General features: G+C 41.3%; 2 protein-coding genes and 2 non-coding genes across 4 annotated transcripts in view; 3 read left to right on the top strand and 1 right to left on the bottom strand.

Annotated features, from left to right (window-relative positions):
• LOC131272206 (borealin-like) lies at positions 1-1,549 on the top strand. The gene is made up of 3 exons (XM_058273865.1): positions 1-241; positions 301-428; positions 489-1,549. The coding sequence occupies exons 2-3, from the start codon at positions 326-328 to the stop codon at positions 1,400-1,402; spliced, it is 1,017 nt and encodes a 338-aa protein (XP_058129848.1). The 5' UTR covers positions 1-241; positions 301-325; the 3' UTR covers positions 1,403-1,549.
• A 486-nt stretch (positions 1,550-2,035) lies between these two features.
• Positions 2,036-2,108, top strand: Trnav-aac (transfer RNA valine (anticodon AAC)). The gene has a single exon. It is a non-coding gene; the product is annotated as a tRNA-Val (tRNA).
• A 2,291-nt stretch (positions 2,109-4,399) lies between these two features.
• Positions 4,400-4,471, bottom strand: Trnah-gug (transfer RNA histidin (anticodon GUG)). Its single transcript has one exon. It is a non-coding gene; the product is annotated as a tRNA-His (tRNA).
• Positions 4,472-7,277: 2,806 nt separating this feature from the next.
• LOC131268137 (uncharacterized) overlaps positions 7,278-20,286 on the top strand; it is a 37,269-nt gene continuing 24,260 nt past the window's right edge. The window contains exons 1-2 of the mRNA XM_058270796.1: positions 7,278-7,616; positions 18,355-18,503. Coding sequence (XP_058126779.1) covers positions 7,278-7,616; positions 18,355-18,503 — 488 coding nt within the window. The remainder of the gene's footprint in view (positions 7,617-18,354; positions 18,504-20,286) is intronic.

Genomic DNA, 20,286 nt, shown 5'->3' with positions numbered 1-20,286 from the left:
GCTGCCGGAACGTTTTACAACACCTTCAACACCTCAGGTTGTTAACGTTTAATGTGTAATTTTCTAATGGTTAACCCAAGTGAATGTCTTGTCGTCCGAATGATCTATTAATTCATTGTACATTCGGTTCCAAAGATTTAGAAAACAAAGTGTTAGGCTCGTGCTGGCCATATTTGGAAAGGAATTAGTGATTGTGTGCGATAGTTCAACACGGTGCCAAGGAAGGCCATTGTACAGAAAGGTATTGTATTTTGACTTCATTTTGTAAGGACATCGTTAAAATTCCACTGTTCTCTACAGCACAAGGTTTTTAATAGCCAAAACTATGGTGCGTACGAAAATATCCCGGAATACAGCGTCCAAGCGGAATCGAACTAGCTACCAGGAGGAACGCTATGCCAACATAATGCGAGAGTTCGAAATAATCTGTGAGTTTACTATATGAAATACTGCGAAACTCCATGCTCAACTTATTGTCCTTTGTATAGCTGAATCATTCATAGTCTCCATCGATGCAAAACTAAACATAGACTTGGAGAAGATTGACCGGAATGGAGAGATACTAATGAGCCGCATTCCGAAAGAATTCCACAAGATGACGATGGGAGACCTTCGCAAGTCAGGTTGCAATGTGTTTGTCAACTTACGTGACAAGCATCTTGTAGGGGATGGTGGGCGGGATGTGAGCCCTCTGTCTGTTAGATCGAGTGATGCGCGGAAGAACTCGATCAAGTCATCGAAAACGGACGACGGTTATCAGACGGAAGATTGCAGTAAACTTTCCATCGATGTGCTAGCTTCTGCAAAGCCACCGGGACGTCCTATGGGCCCCTTGGCATCGGCAATGAAGACGAGCTCGAGGAGACGCAGCAATTCCGTGTCCAGCAATGCAATGACACCTAGCAAAGCACCGCAATCATCGCTGCTGTTTGGATTGAAAACGAAGAAAACGGATCTAAGAACACCCGGCGTGTCTAGGAGCATATTCGCCAACCAGTCGGACCGAATGTCGCGACCGAAGCTGCGCACACCGATGGTCCAGATGGGAAAGGTTTCCCGTCCGCACACGGTCAGCACGGACCGTGGCATGAGCCAAATAACGCTCAAGGTCGAACCGAACACTCCATTGGCTTTCATCCGACATCCACGGGCGGGCGAGAGTGTCTATTCGCTTACCGGCAGTCCGGTGGTAAACTCGGTTATGCACAAGAACATGGCCAATGTGAACATTCCCGTACCGAATGGAGTGCTCTCGTTGCAGCCCACGGACATGGACGACGTGGACCCAGAAGCTCTGCCTCCGATCGACCACGCCACTTTGGAGCATTTGAAGAAGCTTCAAACGAATTTGAACAAGATTATGAAATATGCTGAAGATTGCAACTTTCGCATGCATCAATGATGATCAATAAGAAAACAATGCGCTTGCTTTTAGTTCCTATTGTTTTTAAGTAGTATTTTTCCAATTATTGCCGGGTTATATGCAACAAGTCTTGTATTCTACGTGTATTTTAAAAATGTCCAATATAAAGTTTTGTAAAATAAGTTTGATTGCCTGTAATTTCTTTTCATACACACAATACAATTTTGTATAAAACAATAAATCACAAAGTTGTACCGAAATAATTCAATCTAAAAACCCCACAGGTCCAACGCTGCTTTTTTATAGCAGCTGTTTTTTTTTTTATTTTTCACGAAAGCTAAATACTCTTTGCTACCGGGGACTAACTTTTGGTTTTGTGTTTATTGTGTTGCACTGATCTTCTTCTTCTTCTTCTTGGCGTAACGACCTCTTGGTCATGCCTACCCGTTAAGGGCTTACGAGACTTGTTTCCCTGTTGTACGTGGATAGTCAGTCCTCTCGTACAGGGGAGGGTCCGGTCTCGGTTGGGATTCGCGAACCCACGCCGTCGAGGTGGTGACCCGCTCATGGGCCGATTTTCTAACCGGCGCTACCGCTCGGCTGTCGCGGACCCCTTGCACTGATCATTCATTATATAATTGTATTTTGATACTATTTTTTATTAATTTGTGAGTTTCCGTGGTGTAGTGGTTATCACATCCGCCTAACACGCGGAAGGCCCCCGGTTCGATCCCGGGCGGAAACAAAATATGATGTTTTTTTATCACGCTCTTTATATAATCGTATGCGATAGCTCTTTTATTATACAACGCAGCAATAACAACTGAGCTAAAAAAAACAAGTTGTGCTTTTTTAAGACTACGACAGAATGTTCTTTTTTATTTATAGAAATACTCATATTTTTTCTTTTAATAATACAAATACCTATTGGAACTCATCATTCAGATAGTTTGTAGACCACTGTTCAAAAATTCAATTATAGACCGTCCGTCTTCGACACACCTGATGATCCTTTGAGCCGTTCGAATTCCCTCTCTCTTAGTTTACAGCTATGCCCTCCTTCTAAAGTCTCACAATCGGGTAGACCTTTCACTTGGATTGGTTTGCAGTATTTTAAGGTTTCCGTACATGAACAATTTGGAGGCTTAACATTAGCCCTACAAGTCACCATCTGCAGCCGTCGTCTAGTGGTTAGGACCCTACGTTGTGGCCGTAGTAACCCAGGTTGGAATCCTGGTCACGGCAGTGTATGTTCAATTTCAAAGGGACTAAGATATTTGTTCCGCCTGTGGTGGGTGGGATAATAAATCCTTTCGGAAGATTAAACATCATCACTGTCACGAAAGGTGTGTGATTAAACGATTTTTATGGTCTTTTTACTTACTGTAAATCACTTCTTCTCAATTGAGTACGTTTCTGATAACAATAATAATTATAATAGATTAACGAACGACTGAATGCATAGATTGTGATGGCTTTATCTTTTATCGTGAAGCTAACTTCCCTCTAATTAATCGTTGTAACCAATCAAGAGCATAGATTAATTAGTGTGTTCATATACGTTCGTTTATTGAAAACTGCTTCGAAATTATGTCCAAGGCGATGCAAAGGAATGAGCCTTATAAGTTCCGCAGTTGCTCATAACATGAACTGTAGGTAGCTTATGTGCTGTGGCCGTGTGGCGCTTGCTCTCGCAATGCTGGTGCCGATTCTGAGCCGACTGGGAGACGATTGTAATTTTATCCTTGACCACAATCTGAACTTTACCGAAGACAACACCGGTGCACGCTTCGGCATGCTACGGTTGGCGGTTATTGGCCTCATCGGGAAGATCTTGATCTTGAGTGCCCCAACGATGATGGCGATGATCGTGCGAGCTTATTAATGTTGAAACCAAATCAACTGATCCAGGAGCTACAACAAAATAACAAAAAAAAAAAAAATAAATAAAAGAGGAAGGAAATAAAATACCTTCACCGATCTGGTGGCTCAGCACAGGAAGGTCGAATGGCTCACGTTCGGTTCGTTTGGGGATCTTGTACGGATGATTATTTTATGGCTCGGGTTCCCCTCCTCACGCTCCTAAACTAATCGAGTGAAGCAGCAGAACTGTTCTCCACGGAGCAGAGATGTTCTTCGCAATGATCCACCAAGTTTTATGACCCATCTCGGTGGTCAGTTGAGATTCGTTACCGTTCGTCGGGCCGGGGTTGGCAGGAAGACTCTTGTGCGGACACAACTGGAGGCCAGCAGTGTTCCATTTGGTGGACCTTTGGAGTGCTCCCTTAAAGGGCGACTGGTGGAAAAGTGATTTGTCATTTCAACTGCTGGCCGGTACGTAGCAAATGGGCCACCAGTTTTAACTGCGGCCTGCCGTTTCAAGCTGGATGATGTGTTATTTTGGTCTATATTCACTGTATCATTACGGTGAGTATCTTTCCCGCCCAACGTAAAAGTCGATGGAGGAGAAAATTGGAGCATGTTCAAAGTGTTATAAGTAATTTTATTTCATACAAAAATAGTTTTAACATATTCGTACCAACGAATTTCTTTACTTCATAACAAATCACCCATTACCGATTTGAATAATTCTCACAAACAAAAGTATACATTTAAGCCAGATCACGAACAAGATCAGATCAAATGTTAGTAATAGTTTAGGATATAGGTTGAAGTAAATAAATTTTTTTTTGCTCGTCACGTGGGTTTTAAATTAAACAATTTTCCCACTGAACATCATAAAACACCGCCTAGGTACCATAACATTTCCAACTAACTAGCTTAAAAACCCTTTATGCATGTATTTTGTAACATAATGAATTACAAACAAATATACGGTTTTTATTACTACTATCACTACTACTACTACTACTACTACTACTACTAAAAGTAATGGAAAAATATCGATTCGAATATATAGTATTGTTTAAATGAAAAATATAAAAATATTCGATAAAAAATCAGCTCATCACACACCTTCCGTGACAGTGTCAGTTATAATTCACTAAGGATGTTTTATCCTTTTGAATTAAACACTGCCGTGACCAGGATTCGAACCTGGGTTACTACGGCCACAACGTAGGGTCCTAACCACTAGACGATCACGGCTGCAGATGGTGACTTGTATATGCCATGTTGTATCTTCAAGTAGCTTATGCCTGAAAAGCTAAATGAAACAAACCATTTCAAGAGAAAGGTATTTCCGCCCCACCTTTTCGAGCTGCTGGGAAACTTAAAGAAAGGCAAGCAAGGCAGTCAGAGACTTGCCAGGTGCGAAGCCAGAAATAGAATCCGATCCGACTATTTTATTGTCCCTGATGCAAAATAAAGAATTTCAAAATAAGATTTAAAAAGTCCATGTTTCGATCATATAAAATAAAAATAACTCTGATTTTTCAAAACCATAATCTGTCTATAAAATTAGACATTCGAAAACTTCGTTCCGTAATAGTACAATTGTTTACCTGGAGAATTCTTATTATAATCAACCGAATCAAACTTAAGTGTTAAACGAACGAGAACCAATCGTCTTTCAACGCGCAGGTTCGTCGCCTGACGCATCGTTGAAATCTTTCGTTCTACTACGTTGCGTTTTCTCGCTCTGCTTCGTGCGATCGCTCCGTGTGCTCTCGGTGCCGATCGAGTGTCCTTGACCATTGCACCGTGCGACGTATGGCACACGCGAAGGGCTCGAACTAGCAGAACCGATCACCGAGGGAACACGAGTTACTCGTAAAAGGAAGTTGTTCACACCGGGGATGGAACAAATGGTTTAAAAATTAGCCCAACACCAACTTGACTTGTTGCATGGTTAGTAAGTTTCGTTTCTCATGAAAGATTCGACCACTCTTTCAACTTCCTCAGCGTAATCGATGGCATCGTAAACAATAACAATTGCTCGGTAAGAACTTCTCCATTCAACATAATAAGCCCATCAGCATAATCAGCGCCGATTGACCATCATCAAGTCGTTCCGCGGTGGACAGGAGTCGTGAACGAAATGCAACAACAACAAAAAGAACAAAAAACAAGTCATAATAAGGGAAAAGATACACAAACCACCAGCAAACGCACACTTGGCTCCAGCGACAATCCCGGCTCCATCTGTTGCCATACAAAGTGATATGAAACGTCAGGTTCGATTACGTGTCCTCGGTTGGAGCCCTCGGAGAAGCCCACAACATCGCTGGGTTGCTTAATGGTGGCTCCAATGTGTTTTTTTCGCTTTGCCAGTGTTTTGTTTTGTTCATGCTACCCTTTCGTGAGGCAGACAGAGAGCGAGAGAATGGAAGAAAACACAAGACAACCAACGAAAGGACGGAGCCGACGGTTCATCCCCATGATCGATAGCGGTCCCCTACACCCCATCCTACTTTTCCGTGGCTTTGGTATGAGGGGATGACCCACGGTATGATCATCATCATGATCGTGGCTGCAGAAAACGATCTTCAATTCGTTCGCTCTGGTAGAACTGTGAGAGAACGTAAAGCTCGTCTGGAGGACCCTCGCCGGCCAGAAGCATTCGTTTCCGACGTCAGAACGCGACCAGCCACCGGTGGAGCAGGTAACGAGCCCAACAACGGTCTGAGCATTCAGCTACAACGCGGTTGTTGCCTCTAGGAACGGGCTTGTAGTGAGGAGGACAAACAATTTGTAACATTTTCGGCTAGTGTGTTGTTGTTAATTATTCGGAAAAGATTAACGATTTCGGATGGCTAGTTCGTTCGTAATAGTGTTTCAGACTCATTCAAATGAAAGTTGTCATTTGATTTTTTTAAGAAACTAAAGAATAAGAATGAACAAAAAGAATAGTGCATAGTGAAAGAAATGATGTGACTAACTATTTTAAAACATGTCAACGAATAAGTGACTTTTTAAAATGTATGAATTTTCTTTCAAATTCATTATTTTTTAAATAATTTTGCACTCTTCAAACAATGGTTGGGTGTGCAGTCCATTTGTGTCGTTATCTCTCGATCATTAATAATTTTACTTTTTTCCAATGGGTTTGATAACGCTAAAGTGTCCATTGCCTGAAAACAGGTATGCATCATCAATCTCGATGACAGTTTCAAATTGTTTATCACATCATTTTTTGAGGTGTTTGTTGTTTTTTGAAACTTTTTTACCGAAATAAAAGAAGTAAAGCCGAAAGCGGGAATCTCAGCAGCGGTTTGATAACGGTTAATATGCGTGACGTGATTTTTTTTCGCGGCTGCCTCTTTCTTCTGTTTCGGCCGATCGAGCTTCTTTCCGTTCGACAAACGTGTCCGTTGGTTTCGTCGGATTTCTTTTTCTTGAAAGAAAACGTCCCGATTGAACGGCGAGAAGAGAAAAGAGTAGGGTCAGGCAATCAAGCATGCTTTCGTTAATGGTTTTAGCTTTCTTCTGTTCTTCTAGTGTGAAGTTTTTGTTGTATTTCCGTATGTGCCCTTGTGTGAGTGTGTTTTGTGTGTGTGTGTGTGTTTACAGGAATGAGGACGATAAGAATGGAAAAAAGTGACTAACAAACGTCACTTGTCACCCCGGTCCGTGCGTGTGGTGGCGAATTTCGAGCGGCACTGTAAATCGTTGGAGTATAACGCGCGGAATCAAACATAACGGTGATTGCGGCGAGAATCTCGGGCACCTGAAGAACCCTGAAGTTTATCAGAAACCGTGTGGAAGTCCGCAAAGGAGCTTGAGAAGCGGTTCTCTTTGGTGTTAAGAGTGTATGTGTGTGTGTATGTGATGGTGTGATAATTCGTTCCCGCTGCAACTGGGGCATCAGGCCAAAAGGAAGGGATGATTTTATCTTTTTTGTTTGAGAGAAAAGAGAAAACAAAAGAAAAAGTGAACGGTTAAGAAGTTAAAAGTAACACTAAAAAAAACCTGCGATAGTCAAGTGGACCTGCCCGCCCGATATTCAAATGAGATGCAAATTTCAACGACGATAATGCGATTAGTTGTGATTTTAAGCGTTTTAGTACAAATTTATGCGGACACCGTTGGCGGACCCCTGCCATCGACGGTGGGCTCATCGCAATGGACGCGGTCACCGTTGGGCGCCTCGGCAAGAATCCCCGGTCGTCCATTGGTTCCGCTTCAGCCGGTAGCAGCAACAGCTACGACCGAGAGGGCAGCAGAACCGGCACGACACTCGAGTGGTCAACAGGCTCAGGATCGAGGCGGTTTCCGCACGGAACGGAACGTCTACCGGACGAAGCTGTCCAAGCTGCGTCTGATCCTGCTGGCGGACATGTTGAATGAAATTGTGAGTAGCTCTTTTGTGCGCGCGTGGGTCCTTTTGTGTCCATTCTAAACACGAACACGCTCGTGCAGAGGGAAACTGCCGATTCTTAGATCAGCACGCGACTCCACAGGTGGCGAAGTCTCAAGTGGTTTAATTATATCCATCGGCTTTAATATCTAGGGTTTCTCCCTCCTTCACGTAAGGAAGCACGATAGAAGAAGCTGCAAGAAACTGGTTCTCTTTGATTGGGCATAGTTTTATAGACGGACGCTTTTGGGCGGCATAAAAAGCCTCGAAATGAGCAACAGGTTGCCGTGTCTACTCCTAACTGGAATGGTTGTTTTTTAGACTTGCTGTGCTTTTGGCCGATTGATTTTCTTGGATGTTTATTCGCTTGGTTGTAATTTAGCTTAGTATTTTTTGCGACCAACGTTTCCACCTTCTTCGTGCCATCATATTGAATGGCAATTCTACGAGCAATGGGAACCAAACCCGATGCGATGTCAAATTGATTTCTTTTTCTAAGACAGCTAAATATTAATTATCTGAGAAGATCGTTCAATAATATCGTTTTAACGTTTTATTGCTCAGCTTCGTGCGAGGCAATCTTATATGGTAATTTAACAAGCTCAGATTTCTTTCTATTATGTTATCGCTTTATTTCCCTCCTGTCGCGGTCGTTTTGATTTTGGCGTTTGAAATGCAATGGGTGGAGAAATTGCAAAAAAAAATACTACAAAGCTTATGTCTTTCGAAAACATGTTTCGGGTTTTAAACTGAAACCTATTTCTATTTCATTTTTATTCCAAAAAATACGTTTTTGCTACTCTTCTGAATGATTCTCTTTTGAGTGACAAAAACGTGTTGCTTAGTTGTATTCGCTCGTAATTGACATTTTTGTTCACATAAATTTAAACCCACTTTGTTTCCAAAGTAAACATCGAACATAGAACTTTGATGTTTTTTGTCTTTCTTGTTCGGAAACGTAAAACTTATGCCTTTTCGGAACGGAAATGAAACAAACGCTATAAAACAGGAACAGTAACAGCATCCGAGAGTTGAATGAAAAATTGTGTTCATGAATTGATTAGAATTGCAGCTTCCTTTCCGTGTACGCAGGCATAGCTATAGTTGGCTTTTTTTCGTTTTTTGGCAACTATTGCACGGTACCTTTGGAAAGCAAATGGTGCCGTATACGCAATTTCCTTTCTCCCGTTGGCACAATTCCCGCGAGTGAGTGGCACAGTTTGAAAATTTATAGAATTTTTAACAACCGGGGTCCCGGAATCTTTTGGACATTTTCCACGCAGGATTCACCATCCCCGGTTGAGTTTCTGTGTTGTTTTTGTTGAATTGTAGGTAACACCAGAAAAAAACAACAAAGATACATTGGTATTTGTTTTTACTTCTTTGGTTCGATATAACGTATCCTTTTAGATGTTCCCATTTTAGGCTTAATGTTTTTGGTTTTTATTTTTCAATTTTGAATTTATTCATTGCTCTCCCGGGACTGGCACTAGTAAATCGAATGCGTTGTTTCGTAGGTCGGTTGGCTGCATTGTTGGTTTGTTGGTCATTGTTATTTAAACTTATCTAGCCCATGTTTTGTCCTTGTACAAACTGGCAGTAACTAATGCGTTATTTATTCTTTTCGACAGTTTTATGAACGAAGCGTTTACGCCTCGTGCGGGTCCAAAGCGGTTGGCGGTCCCGGTGTTAATATATTCGTCGTGCTACCGTAGTGCTAATACGCCCGAATGTCACCGTGAATTTGCATACGCGGATCAATCCCGGATTGATCGATTGATTGGAATGCGTTTTATTGCTTCACTATCGGTGTGTCCCAAAGCAATGGAACCGAACCAGTCAGCCGCACCAGGAGCCTTTTTGCAGCCGCCCTGGAAAGGAAACGGGCAAGGCACGGGGCGAACGGAAAGCTGGCAGCCAATTGACAGCAACATAGACGATATGTGTTCTAAACGATCAAATCATTTGTCGTTGGTCGAGAATCTTCCGTTGTCAACCGGAAAACCGCGTGGTAAACGGGAGACGACAAACATGGCAACGATACACGAAACCAACGGGAGCATAAAACACGCTGCCTTATTGCCCTCCTCGTACTGCCAGCACCTGGACTAACCGGTTACGTTTGATCGGGTGGGTTTTTTTTTGTTCTTGTATCATGCTGTCAAAACATTTGAACGCAAATGGATGGCTTGGTTGATAGAGAGGTTTTTCCTTTTTCTTTCATTTTCAAACACTGCTGCCGTGAATGGAACATCCCTGGACCGATTCGGTTTTCTTTCTGACAGCTGGCGGGTTGACGGAACACGACCGGTTTTCGGTCGGTCGCAATGTGGGCACCGAGTCAAACTGGGCGTGAGAACAGTGTTTGGAGCCGTCCGATCGGAAGCCTAATTGAATGATAATGATGTGGCAAAGATAAAGACATCATCCGATCGGATGATGGACGTTGGGATGGCGATTTGTTTGTTTTAAGAAAAGTAAGTGACAAGCAATCACTGAATCAGGCGGCCGGATGTATAACTAAGCGCGTAAAGGATCTCATTATCGATTCAAACATATCCAAACAAGAGTTGGATCTATGTTGTTTTTTTTTCCATTTTTCTGTGACAGGTGGATGAGAAAGGTTACTTGTTTTTATTAACAGGTTCAGCACCAAAATGATACTGACAATGGACGAGACGTCTCTCTATTTTTACAACCGAATAAGGAGGGGATTAAAGAAAAATAAGTTAAAAAGGAACAATAACTCATTTATAAGAGTCAGTTCATTAGCCTGTTGAATATTAACCATAGAGACGTTATATGATAGGTCCGCGACAGCCGAGCGGTAGCGCCGGTTAGGAAATCGGCCCACGCCGGGGCTGACCACCTCGACGGCGTGGGTTCGAATCCCAACCGAGACCGGGAACAACAGGGAAACAAGTCTCGTAAGCCCTTAACGGGCAGGCATGACCAAGAGGTCGTTACGCCAAGAAGAAGAAGACGTTATGTGATTATAAATAAATTTCAAATACTTTCAATGAATAATATTTTACTGAAGAGTTAAAACCAACATCAACATTAACCAAATAATTCAAAAGATATTTAAACATTTCTTTTTGAATCAGTTCTTGATTTTATAAATTTTCCAATAAAAGTTGGTTGACTAAATTTTACAGCTTTTTTAAAATTCTGTTGTTCTTGAAACTGTATATATTTTTGCCGCTGCTTAATGGTATCAGGGAGCTTATTTTTTGTTAACTGCAAGCAAAAGGTTAAATGTATATGTAGTTAGCTTACGTCCGTAGTTATTTAATGACAACCTTTTCCCGTCATGGGCAGTTGATCCATTGGCATCGCTGATGAGATTACAACTCGTTATGCCAGATGCAGATTAGCCGATCGTGTGTCACAAGTGAATTATTGCCAGGCATTCGTCAACTCGGGCACCGGAATCACCACGGAAAAGACGTTTCACTCCACGGTTACCATTTGGCTCCGGTCCCGGTGTATTCCATCGCCGACGGTCTGACCGGAGTAAATCTTTCACATTTAGTCTTCGGACCGTTCGCTTCGCTGATGAAGCTTGGACGCCCTGGCGAATCTGCCGGAACATCGGAAGATACATTCGATGCTCAGCCAGCCGTTCGAGGCGTTGGCTGCCGGGGTTCGTATTTCCGTTTTTATTTTATGACAGACGTCGGCCGAATAGCGTTAACGTGGCGAAATGGCGCAATGCGAAACACGGAATAGAATAAAGAAACGTAGTAATAGTAAGAAAGATGTTTAAGAAAAAGTCTGAAGTAACTTCTTCTGGCATTCGTCTTCGAAGGTTTCTTTTTTATTTTCGTTTCCCTCTTTTCGCTTCCCTCGTTGTTCGGCATGCGGTTGTCAATGACCTCCCCGCGGTTCTGTACCAGAAATGGCGATCTCTTTCTTGGACGTGCCGGGATGCCAACATGTGCGCGTCTCGCCATGGTTTTGCACCGATTAGGAACCGGATGGCAAACCGAAATCGGAAAACCGGTGCAAACCTAACCGCACCAACGTACTTATGGGCATCGTTCGGTCACTTGGCTATCATTAAACGCTCAACGGGACAGGAACGTGGATTTAAATTGGAACAAGATTTTTTTAAACTTCAATGAATGTACAATACTACATACATACGTGGCTGTCCAAATATACATAATAACAATAGATGAGCATCAAAGTTGACATTATACTGTCGTATAGATTCGTATAAAATGTTATTACAATAATTAAATGCTTTGATTGTTTAACATTTGCAGTTTCTTTTGTTTTTGTCATTATGAATATAAAATACCTTTTCCTTTTTCTTAATTTCATGTACTAATTTTTTTCTTTTTAATTGTTCAATTTACTCTTTTTTTAATTCACTGTATTTTTTTGTACTTTTGAATGTATAATACAGTTTGGATTTTTCTTTATTGCATCTGTCTTCTTAATTTCTTTTCCCCTTAGTATTTATATTTGTTTACAATAAAAAAAATTAAACGTTTGTTTACAATAAAATCTTATTACTTGCATAAGTGTTTTAACATTTTTATTTCACTTTTTATTATTATTTTATTGAATGTCATGCGAAAAGTTTAAGCAATATGAGATTGCTGAAAAAAAACACGATTCGCAAGCTTATCGGACATTCATTAATCTTTCACATAAAACAAGGGTTGAAAGCATGTTACACCCTGATGAACGAATGGATCGAATTCATAAAAGGCGTTAATTATGTACTTTGCTATGTGGACGTGTGTAAGAGCAGTTTTGGCTCCAACCAGCGATGAACCAACTCTGCCTATTCTTGGTTTCGTATGGAGAAAATTTAAATCGCAGCCAAAGTATTCCGGTTGTCCACGTGCGGTCTTTGCAAACACGCTTCAACCAACGTCTAATGGATTTGGTTTTTCGTTTTGGAGTGTGCCTTTTATGCTTCTTCAATGGCCATCATGGCTCGTGTCCTTGACCTGATGGGTTGCTGATAGCGGCGGTAGAGAAACCGGTCGCCCGTGTAACGTTTTCTTCGCGAATTTTATTTTAGGTGTGGAATCTTCATTCTCGACCGCGAGAGGTCGACATAACATCACCCGTCCGTTCCCGCCCATCTTGGAGAATGAGTTCAGTTTCGATGGCACATTCCTGCGGTTGATGATTAAGCACGACTGATGTTTTTCATTTGTCTTTTAGTCGCGGGGAACTGGAACAAAAGAAAAGAACTTCTCATTAGTGTGGTTACGTGATCGGAAATAGTGGAGGCAAAACAAGTTTTGCAAAAGGCGCTGCTAATTAAAGAATAGCCGATTTAAATCGGCATCAATTTATGAGCTATAAATTATGGTTTCATATAAATGATAGCATTATTTATCTGTCTCTTGTTCTGAATAGAACGTTTAATCGGTTACTTGAAAGATAAAATGAAATATTACACTTGCCTTTGTGACAGATGTTTCTCAAAATGCTCTGTTCTGAAAACTCTGAAACTTCTGCTTAGAGTTTCTCAAAATGCCATTTTATTTATTATACCAGTTTTGGAAATATTTTTGCTCGAGAATTCTAAAACAATTTTGATGTTATATCGTTTATGATTTGGGGCATTTGATTTCTCACTTTCCCAACTATCAAATTATCTCTTGTAACATTTTTCTGTTGCTCCTCTCACTGCAAATGTTATAATAAATTTGTTGGGAGCCTGTGTGTGTATAGCGCCAATTGCCACTCACAGACGACACGCAATTGTCATCTTGTTGATGTGTGCGCCGGCTTCCCGGAAAGCTCCCATGAGCACTCATCCTCTTTTGCTCCTCGACCGTTGGCCAGGACGGTATCGTTTTTAGCTAGACTAAGTTTTAACGTGTGTAATAATTTATTCATTGATGTTGTGTTTTAGATAATAAACTCCGAGCAACACCAAAGATACAAAAAAATTAATTAGTTGTGTAAGTGTATTTTTTTATTTTTTATTTGCTCAGTTTATTTGTAACTTGTTGTAATTTGTTGTAGTATTATTGTAGCCTACCTTTAAAGGTCTTCATGGATTTCCTTCAAAACATATGGACCGTCAAATTCACATGCTTGCAAGCAAACTGGCAACAGTTTTCCAAAGAATTTGTTCGTAATAGTTGTTTACTTACTAAAATACCACCAATCGCTCGTCGAGTCTAGCAGTGGTCTGTTTCAATCCGGAAAAATGTCTTGTACCGATGCTACTCTTCTTCCACTCCGAGACTCCACCGAGGCTCTGGAAGCGTTTATTGTCCGCTACCCGGTATTCTATCGCTATCGGCGACTCGATTGCAGCCGCCAAGCCAAGGCCCCGTGCTAGGGTTTGTCCAGTTTTGAGCAAACAGGGCGGTATGGCCCTGTGACAACTGTCGCGACGTGATCGTCCACTGCACTGCATGGTCACTGCACTGGATTCACGCACCGGCTAGACATTTTCCTGCAGACATATGGAGGCGCATTATGGAGGCACATTGTTTAAACGACGTCAATACGACCGGCGGCCCCAACCGGCTGGACCGATGTCTGGCAGTCTGGTTCAGCGGCCGATCGCACTGATTTCCCAGGGCATCCGTAGCGGCGCAATGTTGTTCTGGTTTTTGTTTTCCACCATGTTGTTCCGAATGTCCGTTGTTATCCTGTCTTGTTTTCTTTTCGTTTGTAGCCTCTTTTGTCTGCTACTGACCATCGCGCTGGGGATGGATAAGGAGGAAGCGCGGTTTATGTTCGCTTTGAGTGGTTGTCAACAATTGTCGTCCGGTGTTGTTTGACTGTCAACGGATTCGCTTCCATTTGGGCTGACTGTTGCAATCCGCTGACCTGCCTAGAGCCTTTGTATATCTCCCAACGGAACCAAGTTCATGTTTAATTTGCTAAAGCTAAACTGCATTGATGAGTTACATGTGTAAATAAGAAAGTTTTCATTAAAAACTGCATTGATTAGTTACATGTGTAAATCATAATATTTTCAAGCAGAAAGTTTTCATTCATTTTTTCAGTTTCAATGAAAGTTTTCATAACACAATAATGAAGTGAATACTATTATATGTTTTAGCTTTTTGATATGTAGTTTTGTGTACACTCAAAATTCTACCAATATTGAAACTCCGTCACTTCTGAAACATTCTACACATTAAGGTTAAGCACTGTAGATGTTGTTGAAGATCTAAAAACAAAGTTTTGTCGAAAAGGTCAAAGCATAACTTTTGAACAAGCATATTTCTTTAGTCGTTAAATTCGTTTACACATGGAAAGATGTTCATTTTAACGCAAAACATTATAGAAATGTAAACATTTGTTTATTTTAATCAACACTAAAAGTGAACTCCATGAAACTACATCCTGGTAGTTTCGTGCGCTACTATGCTTTAGTAATTTTATGTGGAGCTACCATTTCAGCCCGTTGAATTGGGATGATAACCGTCTGCAATTGACATTGTACAACACAGCTGAAATAGTAAAAACACAAAGCGTTACCATGAATTTCCCTTCTCTTTGATAGAAATTACCACGTGTAAGTGTACTGGAAACCGAAATGGACACTCGTAGGGCAACCATTTGTCAGTAGCAGAAGCAACGTTTTTGTTCAAAACCTGTTTTCTGACCGGTGCTGGAGTAAGGATAGCTTAATTCTATTACGAGCGCACTTTCCATTTTTAATTCATCTGTCGATGTTGGGAAATTTTGCAAAATCGTTTTCCCAACCCTGGTACTGTTTATTTTTTGTTTTCCTAGAATGGCCCAATCCAGTAGCGTGTTCCCCTCCCCCAAGATGGATAGAACTTGTTGTTGGAACCGGCTGGAGTTCTCCATCATCTATCAATGTGTTTGGTGCGATTGTTTGAAAATCGGACAAAATCGCCCGGCCTCGGCTACGGCGCAGCCTCCAATTGCCGCTGCGGTCTGCAACTGACGGAAAAGCGCCATCGAGTTGGAGAGGAAAATGTAAATTATTTATTCATGAGTTTGTTTTAGCTACGTGCAATAATGAATCTGACGTTTGGCCACTGATTTTCCGCTCGTTTCGATCCCGACCTCTCGGTTGATTATGCTTCCCGAACCATTGTACGATCGGCCATTTTCCACGACAATCGCGACCAGCCGGCAAACGCCGGCGTTCACTTCCGGTGGAGCACATTGTTTGCTGAAATCGGCGGGAGCTGCTGCTGATGGCGGTCCGAGTACGGCCACGATGGTTGATTTTTCCTGTTTATTGAACGGTCGTGGGTCCAACAATGGCGAACGAAGTGACGAGTGGTTTAAAATTTTCCCAAACAACTCGCGCTAAAAGGAAACTGACGACTGAAAGTCGGGAAAATAACTATAGAATTAAATAACTTTTTTGTTGCTCGTAAAGGAGGTCGAAAGTGGCGGTACGTACAACTGATCACACCGAAGCGGTGGCAGTTGGAGGAGTTGAGTTGGAAAATTGAAAATATGTTTTCGGCTGGATAAATTGCACGCGGTGTCGCCGGAAAATTTAGTACCGCAACCCACCGGATGCACCGGAACCCGCGATTCTAAATTGCAAATTTTGTTTATTTGTTCGCAAAGAAAAACAATCCGTAGCATTATTTGAGCTTACGTTGGGCTACGTCCATGCCGAAATGAGTTTGCGTGTGTGCGTGTATGTGAATATTTGTTTGATGCATTGAAATTGTTTTTCGCAAGGTGGTTAATTAAACTTCGTATCAACGATTGCCTATATTGGCGATATCGGCTTGGATTCTGAATTATATTAAGACAAAGTGTCCAAAGAAATTATTTTAAAAAAAATTATAAAAAATCTAGAAATAACTAAAGAACTCTTAACTATAAAGTATATCTATAAACAACATGTAAAGTATAGAATAGTTGATCAGAAAGTATTCAACTATTTGTTCGATTACGAATGGACGAATATAATACGAAACATTTTAAGCAAAATATTCAAACATTCTCGATTTACTGATTAACTGAACATAAATCAAATCAGGAACGAAAAGTGTACACCCTTTAAAAAACAAAATCAGTTTTCTATAATAGGCTAAAGAAGTTTTGCAGTGAAATGACAACGATAAATCCATGTAAATAGTTAATTGACTATCGTTTATCGTTGGGACGACGCTGCATCTTCTGAATTGTATCTCTACGCTAAGAAGCTTCTCTTCAGTTCTGCTGCAGTTTTATTGCATCTCAAAGAAATTCAATACTTCCGAATGACTTCTAGAACCTAGCATCAGTCTTACCGTGGGGGCACCCATTGCAAGAGTACAGCTAAAGCATCCTGCTACATAATGGAAATAAACGTTCTCGAGGAGTAGAAACTTACATGAAATAAATGCACGTGAAAAATTACTACCATTTATTCGTGCGGAGTTTTATGTGACGGGGTAGAAAACGCGCCCTGGTAAATTTATCGTTACGCTGAACGAGGTAATATTGTAAGTTAAATTTAACGAACATTATTAATGCAATGGTGCGCCGTTCGTTATATCGAAGACCCGGTCCTCGAGGAAGCCCGTTTCGAGGATGCACCGTGTTTTTTGTTTTATTTCATTGGCATTCCTATCGTTGTACGTGATGTGGGAAGCTTTTTAGGGGTATTTCGTGTTTTTTGTGTCGTTTGGTTGTCTTCCACAATGCATGCAGACTCTCGGCAGCATCGGTGCATACTGATACGCGTGTAACCACACACACACACACATAGCACCATAGGTGGGATGGGATATTGGAAAGAATCTGCATTGTCCCTTGGTTGCATTATGTGATTTCGGTCTTTTTTCCCTGTGCTTTCCCCACCGTGCTCATTATTCAGGCGAATTGCGTGTGACGTTCAAATTGTGACGGCAACCTGCATCCGGATATGCAGTATCCGTCAATCGCCTTTCGGCGACCTGTCACGGGCACGGGTGCATCGTTCAATCAGTACCATGGCCCCGCCGGTAGTTGTTCGGTGGTTTGCGAAGGTTAACAGTACGAGCAAATTGATTCGTTCGTTTCGCTAGCACGATTATCAGCGCTGATCCTTTGTGCTGCATCGAAACGCGGTGCACCGACACATGGCACGTTAATTGAGTGTAAAAGGTCCCGATATCGGAAAGGGGTAGGAATTACTGATGGAAGTAAATTAAAACAATTATTATGATGTAATTCATAAACCAATTTTGAATGCTGCGATTTAATAGAATGTATAAAAATAATTCATGTATATTATGTTTCTTTTCTCACGCATTATTGATGGAATATGTTCTACATGGTTTAGTGTGTCATATGAACATCAAAATGCTCTGAAGGCATCATAAGAAAAATTTAACCTTTTTTTTGAAATAATAAGCATTTGAATACAATAATACAAACACGTATTAACAAAACTTTAATGATGTTGATTTCCACCTTTAATGATGTTGCTTTCCTATTAACGTCCTTCCATATCGCCAATGGTACAGCAGGTGACAGAAAAAACATTGTTCTGTCCTCTACCAACACCGATCTGCTCCGTAATGATGTTCGTAATGACATAAAATTTAAAGTAACAGTGACTGTGACGTATCATCTTTTCCTTCTATTCTTTTGTTTTCATGTTTGCGTACACTCCTGGAATGCACTAATGAACTGTGCATCGTCGCGGTTCACCATCCTTCACTCTGCCGGAACCCTGCTTCCTGACCGTCGTCTGGCATCCTGCCGACGTTACACGCGTCCGTGACGGTTGGACTCTCTGGCGTGTCTCTCGAAATGCATACACGCACAGCCACCACCGCAGCAGGAATTAATTACTTGCCTGGCGAACTCATCCACGCTGAACGTGACCACGAAGCACTGCGACTGTGAGGCTTACTCGTGCAAGGATCTGCTGGCCAGCTCTAGTCCTTCCCCGTTCAACCTCATCCAGCCGAAACGGTAAGTTTTTTTTAAATAGTCTAGTGGAACATGAAACTACTTTGCACAAACTTCAAGTTTTTTTTATGTTTAGGCTGGTGCAAAGTGTAGACCTACTGTGTACAAGTTCGATTAGACAATTGAACTTTCATGAACACCTTTTACTGCGTTGAAGATATATATTCAATTTTATTCGGAAAGATAATTTAACATTCTAACATATTTTTTAGCGTATGACGGGCGTTGCCGTATTGTTATAACAATATATATGATCGTTTTATTTTAAAATTCATAATAACCTTTTTTCCCTGTTTCCCTTTTTCTGTGACACAGCCGATCATGTATCAGCTGTTTCTGACTCCCAAAATGTCTAGATCTCACGAATCATTATCCTCGAATACGTCAAACCCTGGAAGTTGTTTTAGTAGGAAAACCAACACATCTATCAAGCATATTCATGTCCATGTACCTGCCATTCAAGTTCGAATGGATGCAATCGTTGTACCACCAGGCTCTTTGAAACTCCACCGCACAGTTGACATGTGAGTTGTTGTTGTTGTTTTTGCGATCGACCGTGGAAAACTTCATTCCCTTGTGATTGGCCATCGAGTCCCCCGCGGTTCCATCGTAAACTCTCAGTTTCTCCAGCTCGAACTGCTGATACTCACTGCCAATCTCGAATTCCTTGTAGTGGGCGAAGCGGTAGTTCTTGTTAAAGTCCTCGAACTTCCCCATCAGCTCGTATAGGTGCAACGAGGTTAACTCGTGCAGCCTTGCCAACTCGAGCCAGTACTCCTTGTCGAGGCATAGTTGTCGTTCACTTCTATCGTGGAGACTCCAGAGCGTTTCACAGGAGCTTCCTTACACGATCTGAACGACTACTTGCGAAGAGTTTGTTGCCTTATTATATCCTGTTGCACCTGCTCATCGTTCGGTTTTGGCGGAAGGTTATCATATTGAGGGATGGTCGGTTCCGTGGTGTTAAACAAATCCTCCGGATGGGGGCTAACTGTATCGTTGCTTGTTGTTGCAGTGAAAAACTGCATGAAGATTAGCACACCGTAGCAAAATATTGCCAACTAAGTTTTGGAATCCTTGATTAGTACTTATTGCTTGCCTTAGCTGTTGCCAAATGATATGGGATACGATAAACTGACTTATGATGTTAGAAAATTATAACAATCCGACAGAAAATTATAACAATGAATGATAAGATGGTCATGATCACCGTGTAAGAGTTATGGTCAAGACCTTTTCGACTGCACAGGTGTAAAAGGTTGAAGAAGCCAATAACTTTGCAAAATCTTTACTTGCAATTAAATTTCAAAATGCACTAAAACCACTGGATTTTAGTGCCATGTACTGTTTGACGATAATTTACTTCCTTTCTTTCTCACTCCCTTAAATTATGTATGCAATTATGACATGCAATTTTGTTTTTCGTCGATTATGTTATTCAATGGCCTTATTGTTATGTATAGATTCTTTTAACAATAAGTTTGTTCGATTAAAATTAAGTTTGCTCAAGATATTATCATGATTTATTAGACCACATTATAGCTTTTATTGTTCAGACTCAAAATTATTATAGAATATAAGAAGTTGTTATTCGTATATGATGTAATTTAAACTTCATGAATTAACATTCTTGAATATGCCAAACCTTGGTAATTGTTCCTATAAGCGTACCAACTCATTGATTTCGCATCATTCTTGTGCAAGTATCTTCCATTCAGGTTAGATGAATGGCACGAGGTGTACCACCATGCCCCTTCGCAGCTTATTGCACAATTTGTTGATGATG

This window comes from Anopheles coustani, chromosome 3 (genome assembly GCF_943734705.1).
Source record: "Anopheles coustani chromosome 3, idAnoCousDA_361_x.2, whole genome shotgun sequence".
Taxonomy (NCBI): domain Eukaryota; kingdom Metazoa; phylum Arthropoda; class Insecta; order Diptera; family Culicidae; genus Anopheles; species Anopheles coustani.
Note: the sequence above shows the minus strand (reverse complement) of the source record. Positions and strands in the feature narration are given on the sequence as shown.